The sequence below is a fragment of the Haplochromis burtoni genome, unplaced genomic scaffold (assembly GCF_018398535.1).
Source record: "Haplochromis burtoni strain Fernald_Lab_line unplaced genomic scaffold, NCSU_Asbu1 Contig_19, whole genome shotgun sequence".
Classification (NCBI taxonomy): domain Eukaryota; kingdom Metazoa; phylum Chordata; class Actinopteri; order Cichliformes; family Cichlidae; genus Haplochromis; species Haplochromis burtoni.
Genome location: NW_024582380.1, coordinates 805,715 through 828,762, shown reverse-complemented (window position 1 = coordinate 828,762; position 23,048 = coordinate 805,715). Strand labels below are relative to the sequence as shown.

Here is a 23,048-nt window from a genome sequence, read left to right as displayed (position 1 = left end):
TATCAACACATGCTCCAGTTGTGTAGGCTACAGCGTTAACATGGCCTCTTATTTAGAAGGGAGAACATATATTTTTCCCCTTCAGACTGTGTTGTAGAGAATCCTAACCGTCCCCTTCTTACATTGAAAGAAACATTAGCATAGAGGAGCAGGCTGTTTTAGAGTACCCTGACACAGTATGGCTTTGAGATGCAGGCTGTTATTGTGACATTTTTTCTCCTTCATTCAAAAAGGGCAACCCTGAAGGCACGTGCAAAGTTGTGCAGCCATGTCTTTTCAAAAGTTGATGTTGCATGGTTAGGGCCAGGGCATGACACCACAAACCTTTGCAGGTCTAAAGCTTCTTAATCTTCGGAGTGAAGACTGAGAGAGAGCACGCCAAAACTCCGCACAGTAACATCTTGCATCCCAACGGCATACCCAGTCAGGATGCTCTATAATACAGCCTGCACTCATAGAGTAATGTAAGAAGAGGAAGTTAGCAAACAGAAAAAAGGACAGTGCGAAAGACTCAGCAAAGATAACACAGTATGATAAACAATGAAAATAATTATTTGAAAGCACCACAGAATCACTGGGAGCTTCGCTGTATTATATTCCAGTATAAGCTGGTTATCCCCTAATTTATGTGTTGAACTTTACAAACGTTGCAAATTGATGTGTGTAAAATGTACCAAAGGACAGAAAATGTATTTAAATTTCTTCAGAAAGGACTTCAACCTACACTTAATGTGGGCCACAAATGAATCATAATTATAAATATAACTATAATAGAATAAATAATAGAACAATAAGCACTTACAGGTCTTGTGCTCATTCTATGGACTCTCCCCTCGTGTGCCAGTGTTTGGGTACACGGACCAAAATCAATCAAGTCAATCAATCCAGATCATTATGGCTCACTTTTTGACCAGTTTTCAAAAGTATTTATTTTACTAATTAATATATTACACATGTGTATTATTATTATTTGCTACGCACATTATTGAGAGCCCTGTTGTGCAAAGCTTAATTAATTGTGATCATGAATAGGTGAGTTTACATGAGAATAGCTGATGTAAGGTTTTATCTGACGATAAAGTGAAAATATCCTTATGAATGTGTGTTACTTTGGGAAGTACAGCCCAGTTAAATGGAGGGAAATTAAACTGATTGAAGAGATGGCGCTGGAGGGCAGCGCAGATGACCTGAAGCTTTCAGTGAAGCCACAACGTGACACAACAGCAGGCGTCGGTTACATTTCCACATGGATTCAGACTAATACACTTGGATAAGTGATGCTCCTCAGCCTGTGGAAACAGTCGTGTGATGGTTCCAGCAGCTCAGACGAGCCTTTTTAAAATCTGAGATGATAAAGGGGGGGGGATTGTGCTTGAGACCCGGGATCCAGTGTCTTTAAGTCTTAAACATGTGTTGTTTCAGTTAGTGGGATTCTTTCTTTAATGTTTATAGTCTCCCAACTTGGTGCAGTTCTTTGAAGTTGCTGAAGCACCACTAAACAGACCTTTTCAGATGGCACAATATCTGTTTATATGAACTTGATTGCTCACATGAAAGTGAAGGAAAAGTGAAGACCTCATCAAAACAGGCTGGAATGCAAAGTACAGTTGAATAGCTAAGAATGAATGTGTGATCACTGAAATGACACTACCTTTCATGTAACTTCAGTAAGTGCAGGATTAGAGCTGAATTAATCATTCAAAGATTAAAAAAAGCCCCTGATTAGAGTCTTGAACACCCACACAGCCCCAAGTTCCCAATGATTAATACTGTTAATGATTTGCCTTCAGGTTGAGATTAAAACAGCAAATTTTATCTAGTGTGGTGCTGCCACCAGTCCACTGTAATCACAGAGAGGAGAAAGCAACAGCAGTTTGTTGAGAGGACGCTCGGCCGAGAGCGGTTTATTCGCTTACAGGCGTGAAAACAGTGATCACGTGAGTGACGTGCATGTCGGTGTAACAGTCAAAGCCTGATCTGAAATAAAGAGGCAGCTCAGCTATTCCAATATTTAAACAGAGAGTAGTCTGAAATGCAAACACATTAGTCTGGTTAATATTAAAGCATGTAACTTTTTTTCCCTCAGCACAGATCTACCCAAAGCATGACATTGCTTAAGAACTCATTACAATAAGTGGAAGTTAAAGGAACAGTACATTTAGTTTCGGTAACTCCATTTATATTAAAGCTCAGGAGTGAAACAAACATATGGCTTTAGCATTTTGCATACGTTTATACAGAGGTCATCCCTGCAAGTGGTGTGAAAGCACTTCTCTGCACCAGCCAAGAAATGATTAACACTGTTAGCTGCCTGTAGTCAAACGGGGGGGAAAGCCACAGTGAGTGTGTTCGGGCCTGCTGCCTCTCTGGAGGATCCTGGAGGGTTTTAGCTGCAGAGCTTTGGGGGCGAGCGAGAGGAGGAGGGGAAGCTGATCTGTTCAGGGGGGCTGCAGAGACCACAAAAGGACCAAGTATGCAGGCATATCAGGCTCAGGACAGAACGAGTGACCAAAAAAAATACTTAAGCATTAATAAGAAAACCCTGATTTTTCTTTTTTAAATTAATAAATAAAAGTCAGCAACAATAAATAGCAAAAGCATATAGTTAGACTTGCAGAGTCCTGTAACGCTGGGTGTTAAGTAGCAGGTCACTGTGTTCATTTGACCGCTTACAACGCCTCTTCCATTTGGCTGACCACATCCTCTTCGTGCCACATCCTGTTTATTTCAAAGCTTCTAAGATAGAGCAATAATGTGCTGCAGTGTGCATTAACCCTTCTGTCGTCGCAGAGAGGAGACGCTGCTGATCCACACTGTAAGACATGCACTGGTGCTGGGACCTGCACCTGCTGACACAACAGAGAGAAGAGAAAAAAGTAACCATGAAACCAAATCGCATTAAGGGAGCATTAAGACAATTCAGTGTTTCCCTCTGAGGAACAAAAACCTTCTCTTAAAAAAGGTCATGGAGCTCAGTGAAGCAGCAGTCCTGCAAGTATGTAGAGAAGAAAAAAAATCAAGGTCTTTTGAAGTATGATGTAAGTTTAGTAGAGTAAATTTTTAGCACAGGCTCTGTACACCTATTGAGCACAACACTGTGCCCAGCTGCCTAATATCATGTTTGTGCCCCTTTTGCTGCCAAAACATCCCTGACCCATCGAGGCACGGGCTCCACTAGACCCCTGAAGGTGTGCTGTGGTATCTGGCACCAGGATGTTAGCAACAGATCCTTTCAGTCCTGTAAGTTGAGATGTGGGGAATTTGGAGGCCAAGTCAACACCTCAAACTCATTGTTGTGCTCCTCAAACCATTCCAGCAGACATTACCCACAACCTAACAGTGCCTTCACCAGCTCACCTTATTCCTATAGAAGCATTTCCATACACAACAAACTGTGATGCTCTGTGTATTCTGACACCTTTCTGTCAGAACCAGCATTAAGTTTCCAGCAGTTTGAGCTACATGAGCTCGCCTGTTGGATCGGATCATGCGGGCCAGCCTTCACTCCCCATTTGCATCAGTCAGCATTGCCTGTCCATGACCCTGCCAGCGGTTCACCACTGTTCCTTCCTTCCTTTAGTTTCTTCCTTCCTTTTCTTCCTTCCTTTTTTTTTTTTAATCAGAGATCAGATTATTATGCCCTCTCCTGCGAGGTTCCTTTGAAACATGTATACAGCTTTAAACTGCACTGCTCACTGCTCATGTATGCAGGCCTAAGCCGGTATCTGGTGGCAGTTGTTCAGGCGTTAATATTACAGTGAAACTTAATGCTGCCAACGAGGACAGCGTGGGCTTCAAACACATCTCCAAAGACTGTGTGCTGCTGTAGTGCAGTTTTTAATTCTTTGTATTTTGTCCCATTCGTCAGTGAACGCTGACACCGTACAAAAAGCTTTTACCTATTTGCCTGAAAGCTTCTTCTTCATGCAGGATTTGAAAGAGACAAACTTTTCCTCCACTCGGACGCCCTGTGAATTATGTGCGAAAGGGGAAAGAAAGAGAAAGAAAGTCAGTTTGATTTGAAGAGAAGCCACTAGATGGCAGTATAGTGCCATATAAAGCTCAACTCTTTGAGTTGTGTTTCAGTGACAAAATGCAGCAGGAGTGTAATTTAAACATGACTATGTGGTGTATCTAAGGATACTGCAAGCTAAAGAAAAATGGCACAAAATCAGCCTTTACTTAAAGTCAAAATTAAGCAGAACACATGACGATTTTGTTACTAGAAGCTGATCAAGTAGAGGAAATTAGTATCGCTGAATGTAAACATGCATATTTGAGTTCTTAATTAAACCGTATTTTCCTGTTTGACTCTGATTTATGTGCTCACCTTTGAGCCCATTTGCACTGACAGAGAGAGTTAAAGAAAAAAAAAAGCAGAAAATAGATCAATAATGCATAAAAGCCCTCAGCTGTCCTACCCCAGCACGGCGGTGCAGCCGGTCCTTCATGACGCCAACAAACTCCCTGTGGCTGAGCTTATTGTCGTGGTCCTCATCGAAGATCCTGAAGACAGTGCTGACCAAGTGGGGGGTCAGTTTGATGCCGGTGGCCACGTACACCGCTCTGGCAAATTCCTCTGCAGATGACACATTATCACATGTGTATTACCAATGTTAACGGTATCAAACATCAGTATCAAGCTTTGGATCCTCGCAATTATGTGGATCGTACTTTGATACCATCCACCTAAACATTGCTGCAGTCCTGCCACGCTCCATGATTCCCCGGATCTCCGTCCAACTAAGCATCTGTGCGATATGTCAGACCAAGGACACGAGGCACCCTCAGAAGGCCTTATTTATGCCCTGAGTGGCTCCAAGCTGTTTTGGTGGCACCATCACCATATTAGGTTGGTGAATCTAATGCTGTGGTTGGTCAAAGGAGCAATATTATAAATATTAAAGCTCTCTCAACTTTTAAATGAAAGTCAGAGCGGTTAATTTATTCATGAAGAGCACAACTCAGACTGGTGGAGGAATTTACGACACTCTGTGCAACAAATAAATATACTTCTATTTTAATCGAATGGATTTAAGACTCGAGTTCTACACAAAGCATCGAATCACATTTTAAACAGGAGCAGCTAAAGCGCAGGCTGAACACTTCAGTCAAAGTCACCTATGAGTCAAAGGTCATCGAGCCCATCATCTCTGACCAGCCTCACAAAACTGCCTGTAGCTGCATGGGAGCAAATCCCTGCAGGCAGGTAACCTGCTGCACTGGAGGCTGCTTGAGCAGTTGTAATCTGTTAATACACTCACATGTAGATTCAGTGTTCAGGTGTGGATTTACTTTTTCTGGCTCTAGCTAGATGATGGTACCATTTTTTTCAGATCTTTTAACGGTAATGATGCTAAGGAGACGTTTAAACTCTGCACTTTTTGTCTCTTTTTACAAACATAAAGAAATTGAACATTAGAGTTGGAATAATCATAAACTGTAGTTATATCACAGATTGGCGACCTGTCCAGGGTGTACCCTGCCTCTCGCCCTGAGACAGCTGGGATAGGCTTCAGTCCTCCCGCAAGCCTGAAAAAGGTTAAGCGGAAGAGAATGGATGGATGGATTTTTCTCGACTTAAAACTCTTCATAATTAGTCCAGGTAGACTACGAAATGGTTGGTCCTTTCTATAGAAGTTTAGAAGTTGTGTTTTTGGTTTTCCCCCATGAGTCAGAGACAGACAACAAGAAGTCAGAGACACAAAATAAAACTAAAATCACTTTAAAAGCACCTTCTGTCCATGCATCCACAATGTGAGACGTTACCTTGCCCAGTTGAGCGGTTGGCAAAGTTGTACATTTGCATGGCGATGGTAAAATCCTCCAGGTTGTTAAGGAATTGGAAGAAGGACCGAAACTCCTCAAAAGTGATTCCCTGCACAGGAATAATAACCAAATAAAAAAGGCAAAGCTTTTATTCACGGACACGATACCGCCGAGACACGTAAAGCAAACAAGACACATGTGTCAACACTCCGGCACCGTGTGCTAAAATTCACACAATGTGTAATCTGCTTTCTTTCATCTGGTGGGGAATCCTTTAGTGTGTGTGGGACCTTGGAGTCATCAGATAGATAACACACCCAAACAGACAAAGTATACATTGCTGGATTTTCCCTGTGCGGTATGGACACGCTGAGCTGTCAGCAGTGGGTGAGGAAGGGGGGGAGGATCGTCGCTTTTGGGAAGAGGTCAGGCCGTTTGCAGACTTTTCTAAAGCAGATTAACCTGATACTTGAATAAACAAAAACAAAAGTGATGAATCCCCAAACATCTCAGGCTTGGCTGATGACTATAACACTGAGCCCATTGATGTCCACTCAACCATCCTGCAGCTACTAGCTGCTTCTCTCGCCGGGGGCCCAGCCAAACAGACAACACACACAGCCGAACAAATGGAGTAATGACTAATCTGTGATGCTTTGCTGTTTTAACAATGTGAGAGCCATAAAATATCTCTCAGCGTAATGACGAGACCCACTTGATTATCAATGGAAATCTAGCAACAGGCTACTCCAGTTGGCTGAGGAGCTGCTGGCACCTTCTCATGCGGGTCAGCGTGCCAAGAGGAAAAACAAATTCAAGCCAAAATGAGGCTGTTTCACTCAACAGCTAATTCACAGAGCGGCATTAAAAGGAAGAGATGGGTGAAATGCTTCCATGTTCATGTAAACCAATATCTTCGCAGACTACTTCGGGATTAAAGCCCCACATCACCACGCGAGGATCCAAACTTTGTCTTTGTAGAAGAATCGTGATTCTACAGAGCATCTAGTGAAAAGTCTGCATAGCTTTTGGAAATCCCCTCCGACTGCTGGAGTGATGCAGTGTTATGACTTTTGCAGTTGTTTTTATTGGGGTTTAGCAATTTAGAAGCTTTGTGTTTTATTCGGGCCACACAGAAGTGGGAATTCTTTCATTCTGGGAATTTAACAGGACGGCCACAATATTTTGTGGCTTCACAAGGTCTTATCTTGTCTGATGTAGTAGTTTGCCAATTAGCAGCAACACATATCTTCCATTTAGGATAGAGAGTATACTGGACTATAGGGGCGATATCATTCCCATGCATATTTAAGTGCAAACTGAGTTGAATTAAACTAACCATCTTCAAGCTAAAGTTTGGCACAAAAAAATGTCAACCCTCTTTTCTTATACTCAGCAGCTAATTACAGTGAAATGCAGAAATTCTGAGCTGCGGCTGCTGCTGCAGAAAAACAAAGTCAATGCACAGTTGCCAAAAACTGCACTTCCCTGTGTGGCCACTTGAGGCTCCAAAAGCAAGCCGACTCATGGGCATCAGGGGGGACAATGTATACAACCTGCTGCAAAAATTATTTGGTCACTATAGCTAAGTCTACAGCAGCCAGGCAATTTAAGAAAACACAAGCAAATAGACAAAATGCTGCAAAAGCACACAAAACACAATGTTTCGGTTTCGGTGTTTTGTTGGCTTTTCAGTGCTTTTGCTGGTGTTTTCTCGGGCTGCAGTGCGTTTGACCTCTCAGGGCCACCGTATATTTACCCCTTCATAACAATTGTACTGACTATGACATGCATATAACTCAACTCTTCCAACTAAATGAAGATTAAAGGTTTTGTGACAGCATGAATAAGACCACGGCCTTCATCATGCTGTATGATGAAGGGCATGGACACATGAATATGGTATTTTATTTTATTTTTTTAAAGGTGCAATACTTTAAACTTCGGGTGACATTAGAGTTTTCATTCATACAGGCTATGATGAAAATACAGATGTACTTCTTAAATTCATTGTTAGGAAGTAGGGGGATACTTTGCGAGTATACTGGTGGTATTGGATTATATTATACTGTAGGTTAAACCTCGTTCTTTGAGTAATGTTCAAAGGGAAATTGAAGGTAAAAGCGCACCTTTTCATCTGGTATACTGTGACGCATGTTCTCCAGATACCCGCTAACATCCTCGACATTGGTGTAGCGAAGGAGGACCTGAGCAAAATCTTCCTCGCCGATGGTGGGCATGCCTTTGGAGTAGGAGAGGAACTCTATCTCAAGCACCTCTGTCTGCAGGTTGTCCATGAACCTGAAGGAGGGAGACACACGGCAGCTGCTGACAGGAAACGCCATCGCCAGAAGCTTGGTACAAAGGAATACTTAACATAGTCAATAACAAAACCACTAACTGTCGGTGGGTTAGTACGGTACGGTATGAAAATGATTAATGGCCGTATAATAGCATCAGATAATGATTTTTTTTCCCCAGGGACATCGTCATTAATCACCGAGTAAGCAACGAGTTTCTCGACTCACTTGTAAAAATCCTCAAATTTCAACTCAGCTTTGCCTTTTTTCCCAAAGAAATGCACCAAGAGTGTGGTCTCCGATTTTAAGTCCACGTTCTATGAGAGGGAACAAAAGTTCACAGCATTAACACACAGATTTAGCTACAGACTGCAAAACCACACAATGCAACAAATCCCACTGATTACTGCAACCATTAAAGCAGAAACAAAGTTTCAACAAAACTTCCCATCCAGCTGTCAGGTTCAGCTTTTGAATGTTCCAGATTCAGCTCGACTCAGAATTAATTAATTCTCCTTTTTAACAAACGTGCGCCATGCAACAGAACCATCAGCCATGCCACGCTTCTTCCTGTCGACGCGTCATTTAAAAAATTCACACCACTGATTAGACAGATGCGTAAGTGGAGAGCGCTGCGCTCCCTAACACATTATTGTCAGATTCCAGCAGAAGCATCAGGAAACTGAGATCATGCACAGCATCGTTTTTGTGATTATTTAGCAAAACAGCTAAAAAAAGTGCCCGGCTACCTCGATGAGATCAGAAAACAGAACTTGACTCGTGCCACGTCTGAGAACATCCCACATGCCTCGGGCAGCCACATGCTGACCGTCTTTTTTTAGAACCTGTGGTAGCAATCGAAGCACAGCTGTTAGAAGACATAACACATCTGGTTCGTGTCACCAAGAGAAGGGGAATGGAAGGTGGATGAACAGACTCAGACGGTACACGGCGTTACAGGCGGGAGGATCGAGGAAACAGAGCAAGATGGAGAACTGGGCAGGCATACAAAAAAAAAGACAGACAGACAGGTGAGCTGAATACCCACAGAGACAACGGGGACAGACACATGCAGAAACAGCGCGGGGCTGACACCTGCGTATCCGAGAGGCTGATCGGCCCTGACATGAGCCTGCGCTGCAGCGATGCATGCAGCCTCTTGGCAGGGATGTCGAGCCAACGTGGCTAACACATGTCCAAAGCATGCGAGGTGTAAGACCTGGAGGAGGATTCATGCCGGGTCAGCGCTGAAACTGAATCCGACAATATGTCATCGTTTGATGCTACACTGCAAAGTAAATGCAGGCAATCAAACACCTTCCATCTCCAGAACTGTAGTGTTTTTTTGCCCCACGTCACATCCACTGCTCGATGCTTACTGGAAGCCACTCTGCTGTATTTTTCTCAACGAGCTCGGGCGGCTTAGATCTTTGATTAACGGATAATTACCATTATTACAGTTTACACTTCTTCCTTAGCCTTCCCAGCTGCCGCGGAGCGACTACAGCTGCTCCAGAAAACATTTTCTCCTTACTGATGTGCAATAAAAAAAAAGAAAAAAAAGATCACAGGAAACCAGTCTTCTGTTTAGTGAAGAAAAACAAATGTAACTCCCACTTATGAAACAAAAGATGTTGGTCCCCTCTCATTCTCATTGTTTATTATTTCAACCCATCGTTTCTTGAGCCTCAAGGCCTCTCAAGTCCCGACATCACCTCCCTGAAAAACAAAAGTATTGCAAAAACCAACCAGAAGCAGCCAGCTGCTGCTGACACGTGTTCTTAAGTGTGGCTTGCTTCATTTCATAATATTTATTTATCTTATTCAGTTCTTTTTTTCATCTCTCAGGCCCGAGGGAGAAAGCGAGACAGCTGATAAAACAGCTCTTCGTCTACGCCTCGGTGCTTCTTAGCAGAGAGGGAGATGTACGGCATGATCCCGCAGCTAATTACGGAACAGCTCTTTAATGCTCGCCGCTGTTCCCATCTCATCCCATGAAAAGACTCTGAAACACTTGTAATTAGAATATGCTGGGGAAAGCCCAACCGCAGCACTCAAGACGTGCCTGTTATGTCTTATTGAAAAGGTTTGACTTTTGAACTCTGTGCAGGAAAGACACCTACAGTAAAGCAGAGGGAATCAAAACACACAAAAAAGAAAGAAGAAGAAGACACACCTACAGGTAAAGTGTTCAAACAGCGCTCTGAGTTAGCTGCAGGCTCTCCTACGTGTTTGCAGAGCGGCTTTCACAGTGCTTCTGCTGCTCCTGTCTGACTGGCATCTTCATGGTCAAACCCATCTCTAAAGGTAACCTGAGCCTAAATACCACTCCTCAAGAAACTGTAAAAATAAAACATGTGGGTCCGAGCAAAAGCGGTGTCAGTCTTCAGGTAAGAGCTTTTTGAAGTGAAATCTCTTGCCCAACACTGACAAAAGGCGAGTACATAAATCATCTGAGCTGCACCCCTCCTGCTTTTGCCACACACACAAATATGAGATAATTCTAAAGCACAGAGTGAGGTATTTCGGATTTCACTGAATGTGAAGTGAGGTTATCTCGGACAAATACGGGTGGTGTCAGCCCCTCAGAAACATGTATATTTCCTATGATAACTCAGGTTAAGGAGACCACATTCCAGAAAGCGTGCAAGAAGAGGCACCGTTTACAGGCTACATACGCTGCGAGCCTGGGATTTGTGATTTCCGTAAAGCTGCAGGCTCTGAAATGCAAAAGAAAAAAGACGACAGGTGAATTAGTGCAGAGCTTATAATTCACAATGTATTTTAAAACAGGAAGACAGCTGGAAAAGACATCAAGTCGAGACAGCGTATCTGACAATGGTCCCAAATTACTGTTAAGCCTTATAAACGCATGCACAGCCAGCCCATCCTGATCTAGAGAATCCATTCTAATGATCTTTTTGATAGTTATACGGGCGCAATTTTAATTCAAGGCCGTCCAGAGATGCTAACGTTTGTCCCAGCAGAATAAGCTCCTCTATGCTGCGTTCTTATGAGATAAGACCTCAAAGAGTCGCTCTTATCGCTCTATTGAGCTCGCCCTGTTTACATCCACCTGCATGCAGTGTAAGACAACTCCAAAAAGATGAAAGCCTTAGGCATGTTTTACCCTGTATGACCACCGTCACCTCTGTGCAGCGAGTTTTCTCTCTAGGATTACTGCAAGTGTCTCAAGTGAGCACAGACCCACACAGTCTGATCTGACCTCAATGTTGAGATTCAGACTGATGTCTTTAAATCTGCATTACTTCTTTTCTTTTTTTGGCACTAATGCGGGAAACAGAGCAGGCAGTAAACACGCCGTCTCACCAGCTTATTAAGTTCATATGAGAAGAAGACTGACAACATTTCATTGGAGGTTTCTGAATGTAAATCAATCATTCATTCTCCTTTCAGCTCTGATTTTGGCCTCCACCAACTCCTCAGGGACAATATGGCTCTTTAGCTGCAAACTATGTTCTGCTCTAAGGGGGCAGCATTCGTTGGATTTCTAAAAGCTCTTTTTTTCTTAGTTGGAAACAGTTAAAAAGAAACTGTTGTAGCCCATAAAAAATAGCTAAATATATAAAAATTATGTTTTGTTTCAGCGCTGTCAGTTCACACCAATTCCCAGTTTGTGGTCAAAGCGCGAAAATGCACTGAATAATGAAGGAACGAAAACTGCAGTTCCTCAACGGCCATATGAGGTCATTAACAGTAAACTCCCTGTTAAAATGGCCAACTTAAGTAATGCTAGCAACACTTTTCTAGTGTTGCAACTCAAACCGGTGGCTGCTGTTTATTGCTATACTTGTTTGGCATTCAGTTTTATCTCTACCGTTCGCGTATAACTCTCCAGCTCATTATCGTGTTCAGTTTAAATAAAAATAGCTTAGCTTGAGGCAAATCAGTGGTGGCATCTATCGTTTCCTCAGAACAGCTTTTGTGACACACTGAATTACCACCTTGTTGCATGTTGTTGCCATAGATTGTATGTCAGAGAGAGATGTCAAAAATGTGACTTCACCCACTGGCTAAGTCCTTCAAAGTGGGCTTCAGTGTGGAGCCAGAAATGAGCACATCTTGAATACTGAGCAATTAGTTTAGTTCACTAGCACCTCAAGGCCCTTTATATTGTAAGGTAAAGACACTACATTAATAGAGAAAAAACTGCAACAATCAGATTACTACCCCAACCAACATGAGTAAGTATTCTGTGACAGCGGGAAGGAAAAACTCCCTTTTAACAGGAAGAAACCTCAGTCGGAAACACACTCAGGGAGGGGCTGCCATCTGGGATGCTGATTTGCAACATATCAATAGACTGTGTCCAGTGTGTGCACAGAGACAGGAAAAGGTGTTAAATTAACCCCACAGCAAGCCCCATTGCTTTTCTGATAAGCGCATAAAAAAACAGATCCAGACCTCCAATAGTTCCTATATGATAAGTTGCAAACTTTGTCACAGTGTTGCTTGTGCAGACGGCATGCAGCATGCTTTTCAGGCCTTTTCTGGTGAATCCAGGCTGATGAAAAAAACCATTAGAGCCACTAAAAAAAGGATTTAAGCTCATACTTGCTGGTCCTGTCTTTGCATATCTTCAGTAATGTCTTTTCTGTCCTTCTTCTTACGGAAAATTTCTTCCAGCTAGGATAGAACATACCATATATTAAACATCAAATCCATGTGATTAAATCTGATAAATAATGGTGATTTCCATACCACCAAGAACTCCCTTTTGTCCACCATTTCATTTCCATCTGCGTCAAACATGTTGAAAGCAATCCTGAAGCCTGCATGGGGCTCTAGAAGCAAACACAATGGATTTACGTCAGACAGGCGTCTTTATATTGCTTTTTTAAAATATAAATTTTAAAGATAACAGAGTAAATCAGTTCAAAGGTATGCTGACTTGTTAAAATGCAGAGCAGGAAGAGGTACTCTGTATAACTGATGACACCTAGAACAAAGACAAAAAAAAGAAAAGAGTCAAAACAAGAAACAAAAACCTAAATGTTCCTTTTCACCCTCAAAATGGCATCAAATGACTTAACCAGGTAGCTCAAGGTGTTTGCAGATGTTCAAAGTCATGCTGCCGAGATGAACAATCCATCCAAAGAAACAGAGCACGCCTTCAGACACAGGTAATCTCCTCGTGCTTGGCGATAACATCTTAAAAGGTGCCTTTTACTTCATGCTTGGTGTTCCCCTCACACAAACACCAACTTTACAACTGAGCTGACCTATCTGGACACAAACCCAAACAAATTTAAGGCCCGTGGCTTTCTGATCGTGTTTGGGTAACAAGGTGTAATACATTCTCGAGTGATCTGTCACTGATTGAGAATAGCCGATTTGGGCTTTGTGTCGCATCCTTCAGCCCCCTTTGTTGTGTGACACGGTAAAGAGAAGAGTAAGTGTCAGGAGACATCTCAACCAACTAAGGAGGCTTCTCCCTCCTGCCTCTGAAAGCATTCCCAAGCTTTTGTTTGCTCAGGAAGATAGAGAATCGAGCTAAGATAGTTCTGGGTGACTGCTCTGGATGTTATGGGAAAAGAATTCAGGTACGAGGTTTGCTGCAGGGAGATATCTTCAGAAAGAGGAACACTCGAGGAATAAAACCCAACTAGTCAGGAAAGATTTAGTTATTACCGTCTTATACTTCTCCTTGGAGCTTAGTTTGCAAATGCACAAACTAAGGTGGGAGAAGATCATCAGTCGTGCATGGGATCAGCCATAAAATCATCGAAAAATATTCTAAAACAAAGCACCCAGCTCTCTCAGTTTGGCAGGTATGACCCTATAATGACAACAGATCTCTACCTTCAAAGCTTTTAAAGCTTAAACAGCTTGAAGACAGGGAAAAAAAACTTTTAAGATTCCTGCCATGTCTCACCAATACCACACACCTTCACTCGTGGAGGGAGACCCCCCTTCTCCCTTCAAGCTCAGCCTCTGAGCTCAAGTAGATGTTGTTAGACAATACAAAGAATTCCACAAAAACACTTCATACAGAGTGGCAGTCCCGGAGATGTAATCCAATGCCATTCTTAGGCTTCATCATGTCCGTGGTGATCAGGGGGGTGGCCAGTGGGACATGTCTCGACACAGCTGGTTTCAAACAGCTCCCTCATTCTCAAAAGCAACGCTTTGTTCACAGATCAATCTAGTCCTTTTTTCACTGACAAAGCTGCAACGTTTAACAGCAGGATTAAAAGCTCCAAATCCCAGCATTGGCACTTAGCTAAAGCAACACAGGAGGAGAGCAGAACAGTGAGATCTGATGCTCCACTGCCACGTCTGACCTGCTGCGCTCAGAGTTTGAAGGCCCAGGTGGGAACATTAAAAGGGGACTTTGAGTCACACCGGCAACTTCAGTTGGGCTTCGTGTGATCTCACGAAGACCTCAGGTTTGCGGCAGTTTCACAGTCTGCTGTTTTCAGCACATATAGGCTAAAGACGTGCAGAGTGCAGTGTTCATGTGTACGGTTTACGGGCCTCAGGAGCCTGCACGGTGCACACGGTGAAGACTGGGAAGTCACAATGATGCCGAGTGCAAAGTGACAGATTTCAGTTGAGCTGTCAATGTAAAAACTTAGCACATAAATTCGATAATTTATGCCACCAACAAGAAATCACTACACTTGAGTAGGTGACACCAGAACATTTTAAAAGCTCTAACCTTCTTCATGTTTTAGCTTTTTAATTGTGCATGGTATAATGAGCATAGTGGCTCATAGTGTAGTGGTTTACAAGTGAAGGATCCCACTGTGTGTTTTGCATACTGTAATTAAAAGTAGAGGGCAATCATGGCTCAAGTGTTGGGAGTTCGCCTTGTAATCGGAAGGTTGCCGGTTCGAGCCCCGGCTCGGTCGTTGTGTCCTTGGGCAACACACTTCACCGCCTACTGGTGTTGGCCAGAAGGGCCGATGGCGCGATATGGCAGCCTCCCTGCCATATCTGTCAGCCTGCCCCAGGGCAGCTGTGGCTACAACTGTAGCTTGCCTCCACCAGTGTGTGAATGTGTGTGTGGATGACTGGATGTGTAGAGTGCTTTGGGGTCCCTAGGGGACTAGTAAAAGCGCTATACAAATACAGGCCATTTACCAAAACTTAGGGAAAATCTGTCTTGGTTGCCTTTTCTCCTTCGTATTTGTGACGCTCTGTCTGAAATGCAATACAGTCTTCAGCAACCTGTCCTTTCTTTATATTTTGAGAGCAAAATGGGAATATTTATTGAAACGTGCAAACATACAGGGAATAATAGTATAAAAGGCGAAAAGAGAGTTTGTACAATTCTAACGAGCTTAAAAGTGAATATTTGTATGATCACCTTTATTCTTCAATGCGGACTGAACTCTCTTAAGCAGCTTTCTTTTCATTTCTTTAAGTAGTCTTCAGGAAGAGCTCTGAAACATTCAAAGCTCTTCTTTGGATGTCGGCTACCTTCTGTTCCAGTCTCTGTAAAGATGGTCCCACACTGCTTCAATAATGTTGTGGTCTGGGCTCCGGGGAGGCCAGTCCGTCACTGATAGTGTGTTTGTCTATCCAGGTATGGTTTTACTGTGTTGGGAGTATCCCCAGTGTGTCTTTTGTCCTGTCTTACTCCCCTCACATCCAACCAGTCAGCAGATGGCTGCCCCTCCCTGAGTCTGGTTCTGCTGGAGTTAAAAGGGAGTTTTTCCTTCCCACTGTCACCAAGTGCTTGCTGATAGGCCATCATAGGTTGTTTTGACAAGATTCCCAACACCACTGACTGAAAGCACCTCAAACCATGACAGAGCCTCCACCGTGTTTTACAGTTGGCTGTAGACACTTACTGTTGTACCTCTCTCTCTCCAAAACATTCAAATCAGTCCAGTTCTTGTGTCATTCGGCATACGTACGTCAGCCTTTTGTCCCTGTTTCCCTTCCTTAAGAACGGCTTCTTGACAGCCATCCATCCACTGAGACCATTTCTGACGAGGTTTCAGTGAACAGTAGATGGATCAGCTAAAGGGTCAGATGCATTTCTCAGGTTTTGTCTCAGTTTATTAAAGACATGACTTTTCACATACTAATCAACTGCTGAAGTTAGTTTTTAAGCCTGGGTATTTTTTCATCCACTTCTCAAGTTTCCTTTTATTTTATGGATACAATGTGCACCATGCCAAAATCTTCCAAGTTTTCAGCTAATAAAGGCGCCCAGTGTCCAAAGAAAAACACGAAAGAGAACTGTTGCTCATGACCACTTTAAAAAAAAAAATTAGAAGAAAGTCTGGCTCCTTGGAAGCAAAATATAAAGAAATAACCTGTGGATCAAGACTTTGGCAAAGTACTGTATATTTACTTGTATATATATAAAACCGTATATATACATGACCTCTCTGCATTGAATCATGTTGTTAATCTCTGGCTCACTTCCACAGCATGTTTTATATCCTGTTTTCTTTCTCTCACCCCAACCAATCACAGCAGATGGCCCCGCCCCTCCCTGAGCCTGGTTCTGTTGGAGGTTTCTTCCTGTTAAAAGAGTTTTTCCTTCCCACTGTCGCCTAAGTGCTTGCTCATAGGGAGTCAAGCAATTGTTGGGTTTCTCCTCTGTATGTATTATTGTAGAGTCTACCTTACAATACAAAGCGCCTTGGAGTGGCCGTTGTTGTGATTTGGTGCTGTATAAATAAAACTGAATTAAATTGAACCAAACAAATAATTTATGTACTTGTGTTTTTTGGAGGCTGGGTCTGTGACCCAGCATTTTTCTGTTATTTTGTATTTTCTTTGCTTATATATTGAGATAACGTTAAGTTCTAGTATTATATTAGTTTGACTTGAGTTTTAGTCTAGTTTATGTCTCTTCTATGTCGCCAGATTTATGAATCTTTTCCTAACATTTGTAGCATTTTTAAGTGCTTTTTTTTTTTCAAGGATCCTTGTCACAGGCTGCTTACAGTCATAATTATGTAATTTATGAGCTTCCAATAACTTCACCTTTGAAGCATTTTACTACAGACACAAACAAGCCTTGTTGTGTGTACTGTACCATCAATGAGCCATTCCTTCAAGAAAAGGTTACCTAAAAATATATCTATGACATGTTAGCAGACTGATGGAAAGATAAGATAGAAACTACGACCCACGCTTTCTGCTCCAGATTGGCACATGGACAACAGAGCACGCACTGAACGAGACATGGGAGGGCCTTAAAAAATAAAATCTCACAAAGGATTTATGTGTACAGCAGGAACACAGAGAGTGGGTTCTTTACCTCGTTCACAGAGATTTCTAAACAAATTAGATGATCCTTTCCAAACAGGTGGGGTATCAGCCAGCATCTTGTCTAATTCCTGCGAGAACAGAAGCAAATCCCTGATCTCACATTCATTTCTTAGCCCTTCAGTGTGATGTATTTGCTGGTGTTACAGTAATTTGAGAGGATTTTACACAGATAAGGAGGAGGCTCTGTGAAGCAGCATCAAGGGCTACAAATGACGGGAAAACTCACCTTTTTCGTAAGGGACTTGCAGACTCTCCTACCTAAACGAAACAAGGCCAACAGTTAGTTGAGTCAGGAGTACAGGACTGGGAAGCACAAGTGAAAACAAATGTTTACAGGGACAGAAATATACGCTGTGTGTTTCCATGAGCACATTCCAGGGGCCAATAAAGCAGAAGATAAGCAGAACACATCATAAAAACACCTGGCTGGGAAACTGTGTCGATAACATTGACATTAACCCTCCACCGACACATTTTAAAGCCTCTGTCTGGAATAACGATCCTGCAGATCTTATGTATGGCAGCACTGAACAGAAAAGCATGGCTTTATTACAGCCACACAATTAACACTAAGCAGCTTCACAACAATAACAAATAGCGTGCCACTACCTTTCTGCCTCCTGTTTACCTTCATCATTAGATGCAGCGATAGAGGCCACACACCTGATGTTACAATCAATCACAGTAAGTCAAGACTGCCTTATCATTACATTTATGGTATCCGTGCTAAGTTGTTTGGTCTCTGTGGGTCCCTGTGACTTTGTTACCACATAAATGAGCCATAAAAGTAAGGTTGCTGGTAAAGATGTCTATCTTTATGCAGGTGTTATGACTGAAAGCACTTAGAGCTGTGTCTAATTGTCCGATGATACTTCGCAGGCCCTCAGCAACAAGGATATTCCGGAAAACAACACCCTGGGGGTTTTTTTGTTGTTGCTTTTTTTAAAACTGCTATTAAATCATTGCGTAACTGAAAACAATCGGATGAAGGAGTGGAGATTTATCTGGTAACATGACGGACATGTAATTAAGCAAATGGCAGCTGACAAAAGCAGTTAATTCATTCGCAGAACAACAAAGCTCACGGAGGCCATGCGGCATCCGCTGTGTTTGTGAAGTAAATGGTAGACCAGGTCCTCGTGCACGGATGACAGAGACATCTTTAAATAAATCAAAGTCAGATAAATCTTTAATACAACAAATGTAATCTCACCAGAAGCATTATCACCTGCTTTTAGGATGCCACTGAACTCAAGAGCCTGCTTTTCACTGTAAAATTAGCATCCCAGTAAATGATAAGGACTTGTCCCCACTCTGTCTTTGTGATCAGCCAAGGAGAAAAAAAAGATGCTGAATTCAAAACTCCATATTTTACACACATCCTGCAGTCTTAACCAGAGAAACTAAATGAGATTCCTTTGCCGAAGTTCCTGACTCCTGAAAAGTCTGATTTCTGGAATGGCACTTTCCGATATGAACCCCTGCGAGACACAATACAGCATAGTTGCAGGTGCTAAATGTTGGTCCAACCCTAACCTGAGGCTCCAGGTAGCAGTCAATTGCCACTAAAAGTTATATTAGTATGAAAATAATTAACAAGATTATTGATAAAGGTGGAACGCAAAACCGTGCGATAAAGAGACGACAGTCAAGTAAAGTGTTACGTCCCTCTGCAGCCCAAACTGTCCTCGCACTGATAATGGTGGACTGTTTGGGTGTTGCATGGGCTTAATTAAACACCTGATGAGGTGTGGGTGGAAGCATGCCGGGTTGGCTTGGGAGGATACACCATTTCTTGCTGTCCATCATGCTCTCCTGGATGTGTATTCAAGAGGCTCTGAGGACTCAAAAATGTTGGCTGAATAACGTGAATTAAAAAGCTAAAATATTTCAGCCAACTTATATGTGCTTCAAGGGCCTGTAACCGTGAACAGTTTTCATAACAGGAAGGTACAATTTCGTGTGGCTTTGTTAAGTATACTAAAGTTATTTTACAAAAGAAGAAAAAGAAAAACAGCTGATTCTTCCATGGAATGAGCACCCGCGCCCTAGATTTGAACCTGGTATGTCTGATTATTTTAAAAAATGCTTGTTTATTATAAACAAGGCACAGCAGATGGCCCCGCCCCTCCCTGAGCCTGGTTCTGCTGAAGGTTTCTTCCTGTTAAAAGGGAGTTTTTCCTTCCCACTGTCACCAAAGTGCTTGCTCACAGGGGGTCGCGTGATTGTTGGGGTTTTCTCTATTTCCTTTGTTTTATTTTAGGGTCTTTACCTTAAAATATAAAGAGGTTTAATTGATTTTATGTAGATAAAATAAACTGAATTGAATTTTACATTGTGGCTTTATTTACTGAGCTGTAAGAAAAGAACCAAAACTCAATTTTACCATTTATTTCAATGTGCTACAGCAATACACATAGGTGAACTGAAAAAAGGTTTTTTACTGTCAGTTTCTTGTTCTAAGGTCTCCAAAGGTCCTATTGGCTCAATAAAGGGCAAAGATTTAAAAGCAGTTTATGAATTGTTTGACCGTGTAGTGAAAAAAAGGAGGAAAACACACTCTTTATAGCCCCAAAGGCCACAGTAAAATCTTCAAGCTAATCCTGGCATTTTATAAAGTAGAATAAGTAAGAGATTAATTGACTGGCTAACCATTTGACCCGAGCACCAACACTCATTCCTTCATTCCTTTCAAAGGACATGTGGCACTGTGTTGTGAGCTGGCTGTCAGGAGCTGACTCACTCTTTGGTTCGCTCAGAGTGACCGACTCGATGAAGTTCAGCGGAGTCATGTAGAGCTGTCCCTCGTACTCCACCGAACTGAACAGACGAAATCTGTTTTCATAGGAGGACATGTAGGCATCTCCATCATCCAGACCGTAGGTCCTTGTCTGCAAGCACACACAGACACACATGCGCCATGAAATACTGCAAATCATATCAGTGATTACAGTGTCTGAAAGATGCTTCTTATGAAATCCATGGAAGCTTTTTCTGTCACGAAAAGCCTCGCTCACATGGCACAACAAAGAAGCCCATGCTTTAATTCGGTAATGGGGCGCATGTTATGTCAGCCTTATTTTTCATCCCTGCACAGCAGATAATGTCCCTACAACTGCTCAAACCCAGGCAGATCAGAAGGCCGGACTGGTGAAGACAGAGTGGATCTCTCTGTCAGGTGGCACACCGCCAGGTCCACTGGGCACAGAGCAAACACCCGGGGAATGCGTGCCCCCCTCTGCTTAACCATTAAACCCCCTCTAACCACCCCCGCCTCTCATCAAATATCAGCATGTCCGCCAAACTCTGGTGTCCAGTTTCCTGTGTCCCTGGATCGCCCCTTTATGTGGACACCAGTTGAGCTTACCTCCCTCCTAGCCACAGATATCAAAGAAGCAATCTTTTCGCTGCGTGGAGCCAAGCGAGCACATCACACATGGTTTACGAGTTTGTTTACATCCCCCAATGATCTGTAAAAATCTTGTTAGCATTGTCGACACATTTCTGCGGTGCTGTGTAACAGGACACAATGCACGCAGGTTAAACAATTAGAACCAGGCTGCAAAAGTCTGTGTATGAAGCTTATAATTGGTGCTGAGAAGAATAGGTATAAACAGGGGGAGACCTGAATCAGAAACATTTAAAAATCTGCTGAAGTGACAGCAATTACTTGTTTCTTTGGATTTTAATTTATCTATTTATTTATTTTTTGCAGTTGTCCTCTTTGTCTAAATGCTACTAAATATACTTTCCAGTGTGTTTTAATCCTTGAAAGCCAATATTTGATACATGAATTTGGGGGGTTTTAGATTTCTACATCATCAGTGTGACTCCCCCTGATGTAGCAAATATGACACAAATTAAAACTCATATATGCAAATTAATATTTAATTTTTTTATCTGAAGGTTCACAAAAAGGATTTAATTTTCTGGCAATTACTTCATGTTTTAAAGAAGCTTTAAAGAATTAAAATGACTCCTTTGTGTGTTGTTCTGGTTTACAGCTGCTCAGGTGCCATGAATTGTCCTTGCTTTTTGAAAGAAGGCAACGTTGCGCCTGAAAAGCAAAATCACCACAAAGGTTTCATTTACAAAGAAAACATAATATTTTAAAATAACATCCAGTCCTGTTTAGATAAGATGATCACTTACTGGCCACTTTATTAGATACACCTGTCCAAGTTCTTTTAAACACAAATATCTTATCAGCCAATCACATGGAAGCAACTCAATGCATTTAAGCACATAGATGCAGTGAAGAAAACCTGATGGAGTCGAAACTGACCACCAGAATGGGGAAGAAATGTGATTTTTTTTAAGTGACTTTGAACATGGCATGGTTTTTAATGCCAGATTGGGATTTTCCCACACAGCCGTCTCTAGGGTTTACAGCGAGTGGTCTGAAAAAGAGAAAATATCCAGTGAGCAGCAATTCTCTGGGCAAAAATGCCATGTTGATGCCAGAGGTCAGAGGAGAATGGCCAGATTGCTTCAGGCTGATAGGAAAGCAACAGTAACTCAACACAACCAAGGTATGCTGAAGAGCATCTCTGAATGCACAACACGTCTAAGTTTGAAACAGATGGGCTACAGCAGCAGAAGAACAGAGGCTATAATTCACACCAGCTCACCAAAACTGAACAAGAGAAGGTTGGGGAAAAAGACTCCTAGTCTAATGAGTCTCAATTTCTCAAGAGACATTTGGATAGTAGGGCCACAATTTGGCAGAAACAACATGAAAGCATGATCCATCCTGCCTTGTATCGACGGTTTAGGCTGGTGGTGGTGTGTGATGGTGCAGGGCATATTTTCTTGGCACACTTGGGGCTTGTTAGTAACAACTAAGTATCATTTAAACACTATAGCCTACCTGAGTATTGTATCGATTATACTCATCCCCTTATTATCACAGTCTTGACCTCTTGAACATGACAGTGAGTTCACTGCACTCAAATGGCCTCCACAGTCACCGGATCTCAGTCAAACAGAGCACCTTTGGGATGTGCTGATACAGGAGACTCCTATCGTGGAAGTGAAGCCGACACATCAGCAGCAACTGTGTGATGCTGTCAAGTCAACATTGACCAGAACCTCAGAAGAGTGTTTCCACCACCTTGTTGCATTTATGAAATGAAGAATTAAAGCAGCTGTGAAGGTAAAAGAGTGAAACCTGACGGTGCATATGACAAACTGATCCGTGAGAGTATAGATAGAGGAAGTATACTGCAGTATATATCGTCATACTACAAGTCATTCAGACCACTTACAAAATGCTAAAATAGTAAATTATAGAAAAGTATTTTAGAAAACACCACACAGAACAAATTCTGATATTAACAAATACACTGCAGCACAGTATCTGGTTACAAATGCAGTCAGGTGTTCCTCTTATGTTGTCCACCACTTAAATCTACACAGCAGTGCGTACACAACATTAAATGTTCAGTCTTGGCCCATAGGCTGTAAGCCAATCAGGCAAAACCTTCAGTCATGGTGGCCACTTGGCCACGCGATCTGGGACGCCTTTTGACCACTTTTTTTTTTTTTGCCATTTCAGCACCAAAGGTCGCGGATAGCTCCTTATGGTAACGACATATAACTATAACTGTCACTTCACGTGCACGAGGCTGTCTTGGTGATCACGTGCTGGGGTTCAGGTTGCTGCTGTTCATTGAAGATAAACTGAGAGTATTTTTAATTTCTTTCCTCTGTGTGTGTGTG

General features: G+C 42.4%; 1 protein-coding gene across 3 annotated transcripts in view; it reads right to left on the bottom strand.

Moving 5' to 3' along the window:
- Positions 1–1,873: 1,873 nt before the first annotated feature.
- Positions 1,874–23,048, bottom strand: part of micu3b (mitochondrial calcium uptake family, member 3b) — a 21,656-nt gene continuing 481 nt past the window's right edge. Inside the window, exons 2-15 of one of the 3 annotated variants that reach the window (XM_014331893.2) lie at positions 20,071–20,218; positions 17,554–17,585; positions 17,317–17,395; positions 12,982–13,029; positions 12,792–12,874; positions 12,645–12,716; positions 10,748–10,789; positions 8,819–8,914; positions 8,298–8,386; positions 7,899–8,070; positions 5,770–5,878; positions 4,422–4,579; positions 3,900–3,968; positions 1,874–2,849 (exon numbers count right to left, since the gene is read on the bottom strand). In XM_014331893.2, the coding sequence (XP_014187379.1) occupies positions 3,900–3,968; positions 4,422–4,579; positions 5,770–5,878; positions 7,899–8,070; positions 8,298–8,386; positions 8,819–8,914; positions 10,748–10,789; positions 12,645–12,716; positions 12,792–12,874; positions 12,982–13,029; positions 17,317–17,395; positions 17,554–17,585; positions 20,071–20,218 (1,197 nt within the window). In that variant the 3' untranslated portion in view covers positions 1,874–2,849. The remainder of the gene's footprint in view (positions 2,850–3,899; positions 3,969–4,421; positions 4,580–5,769; positions 5,879–7,898; positions 8,071–8,297; positions 8,387–8,818; positions 8,915–10,747; positions 10,790–12,644; positions 12,717–12,791; positions 12,875–12,981; positions 13,030–17,316; positions 17,396–17,553; positions 17,586–20,070; positions 20,219–23,048) is intronic. The other 2 variants (XM_014331894.2, XM_014331895.2) reach the window with 2 other exon arrangements.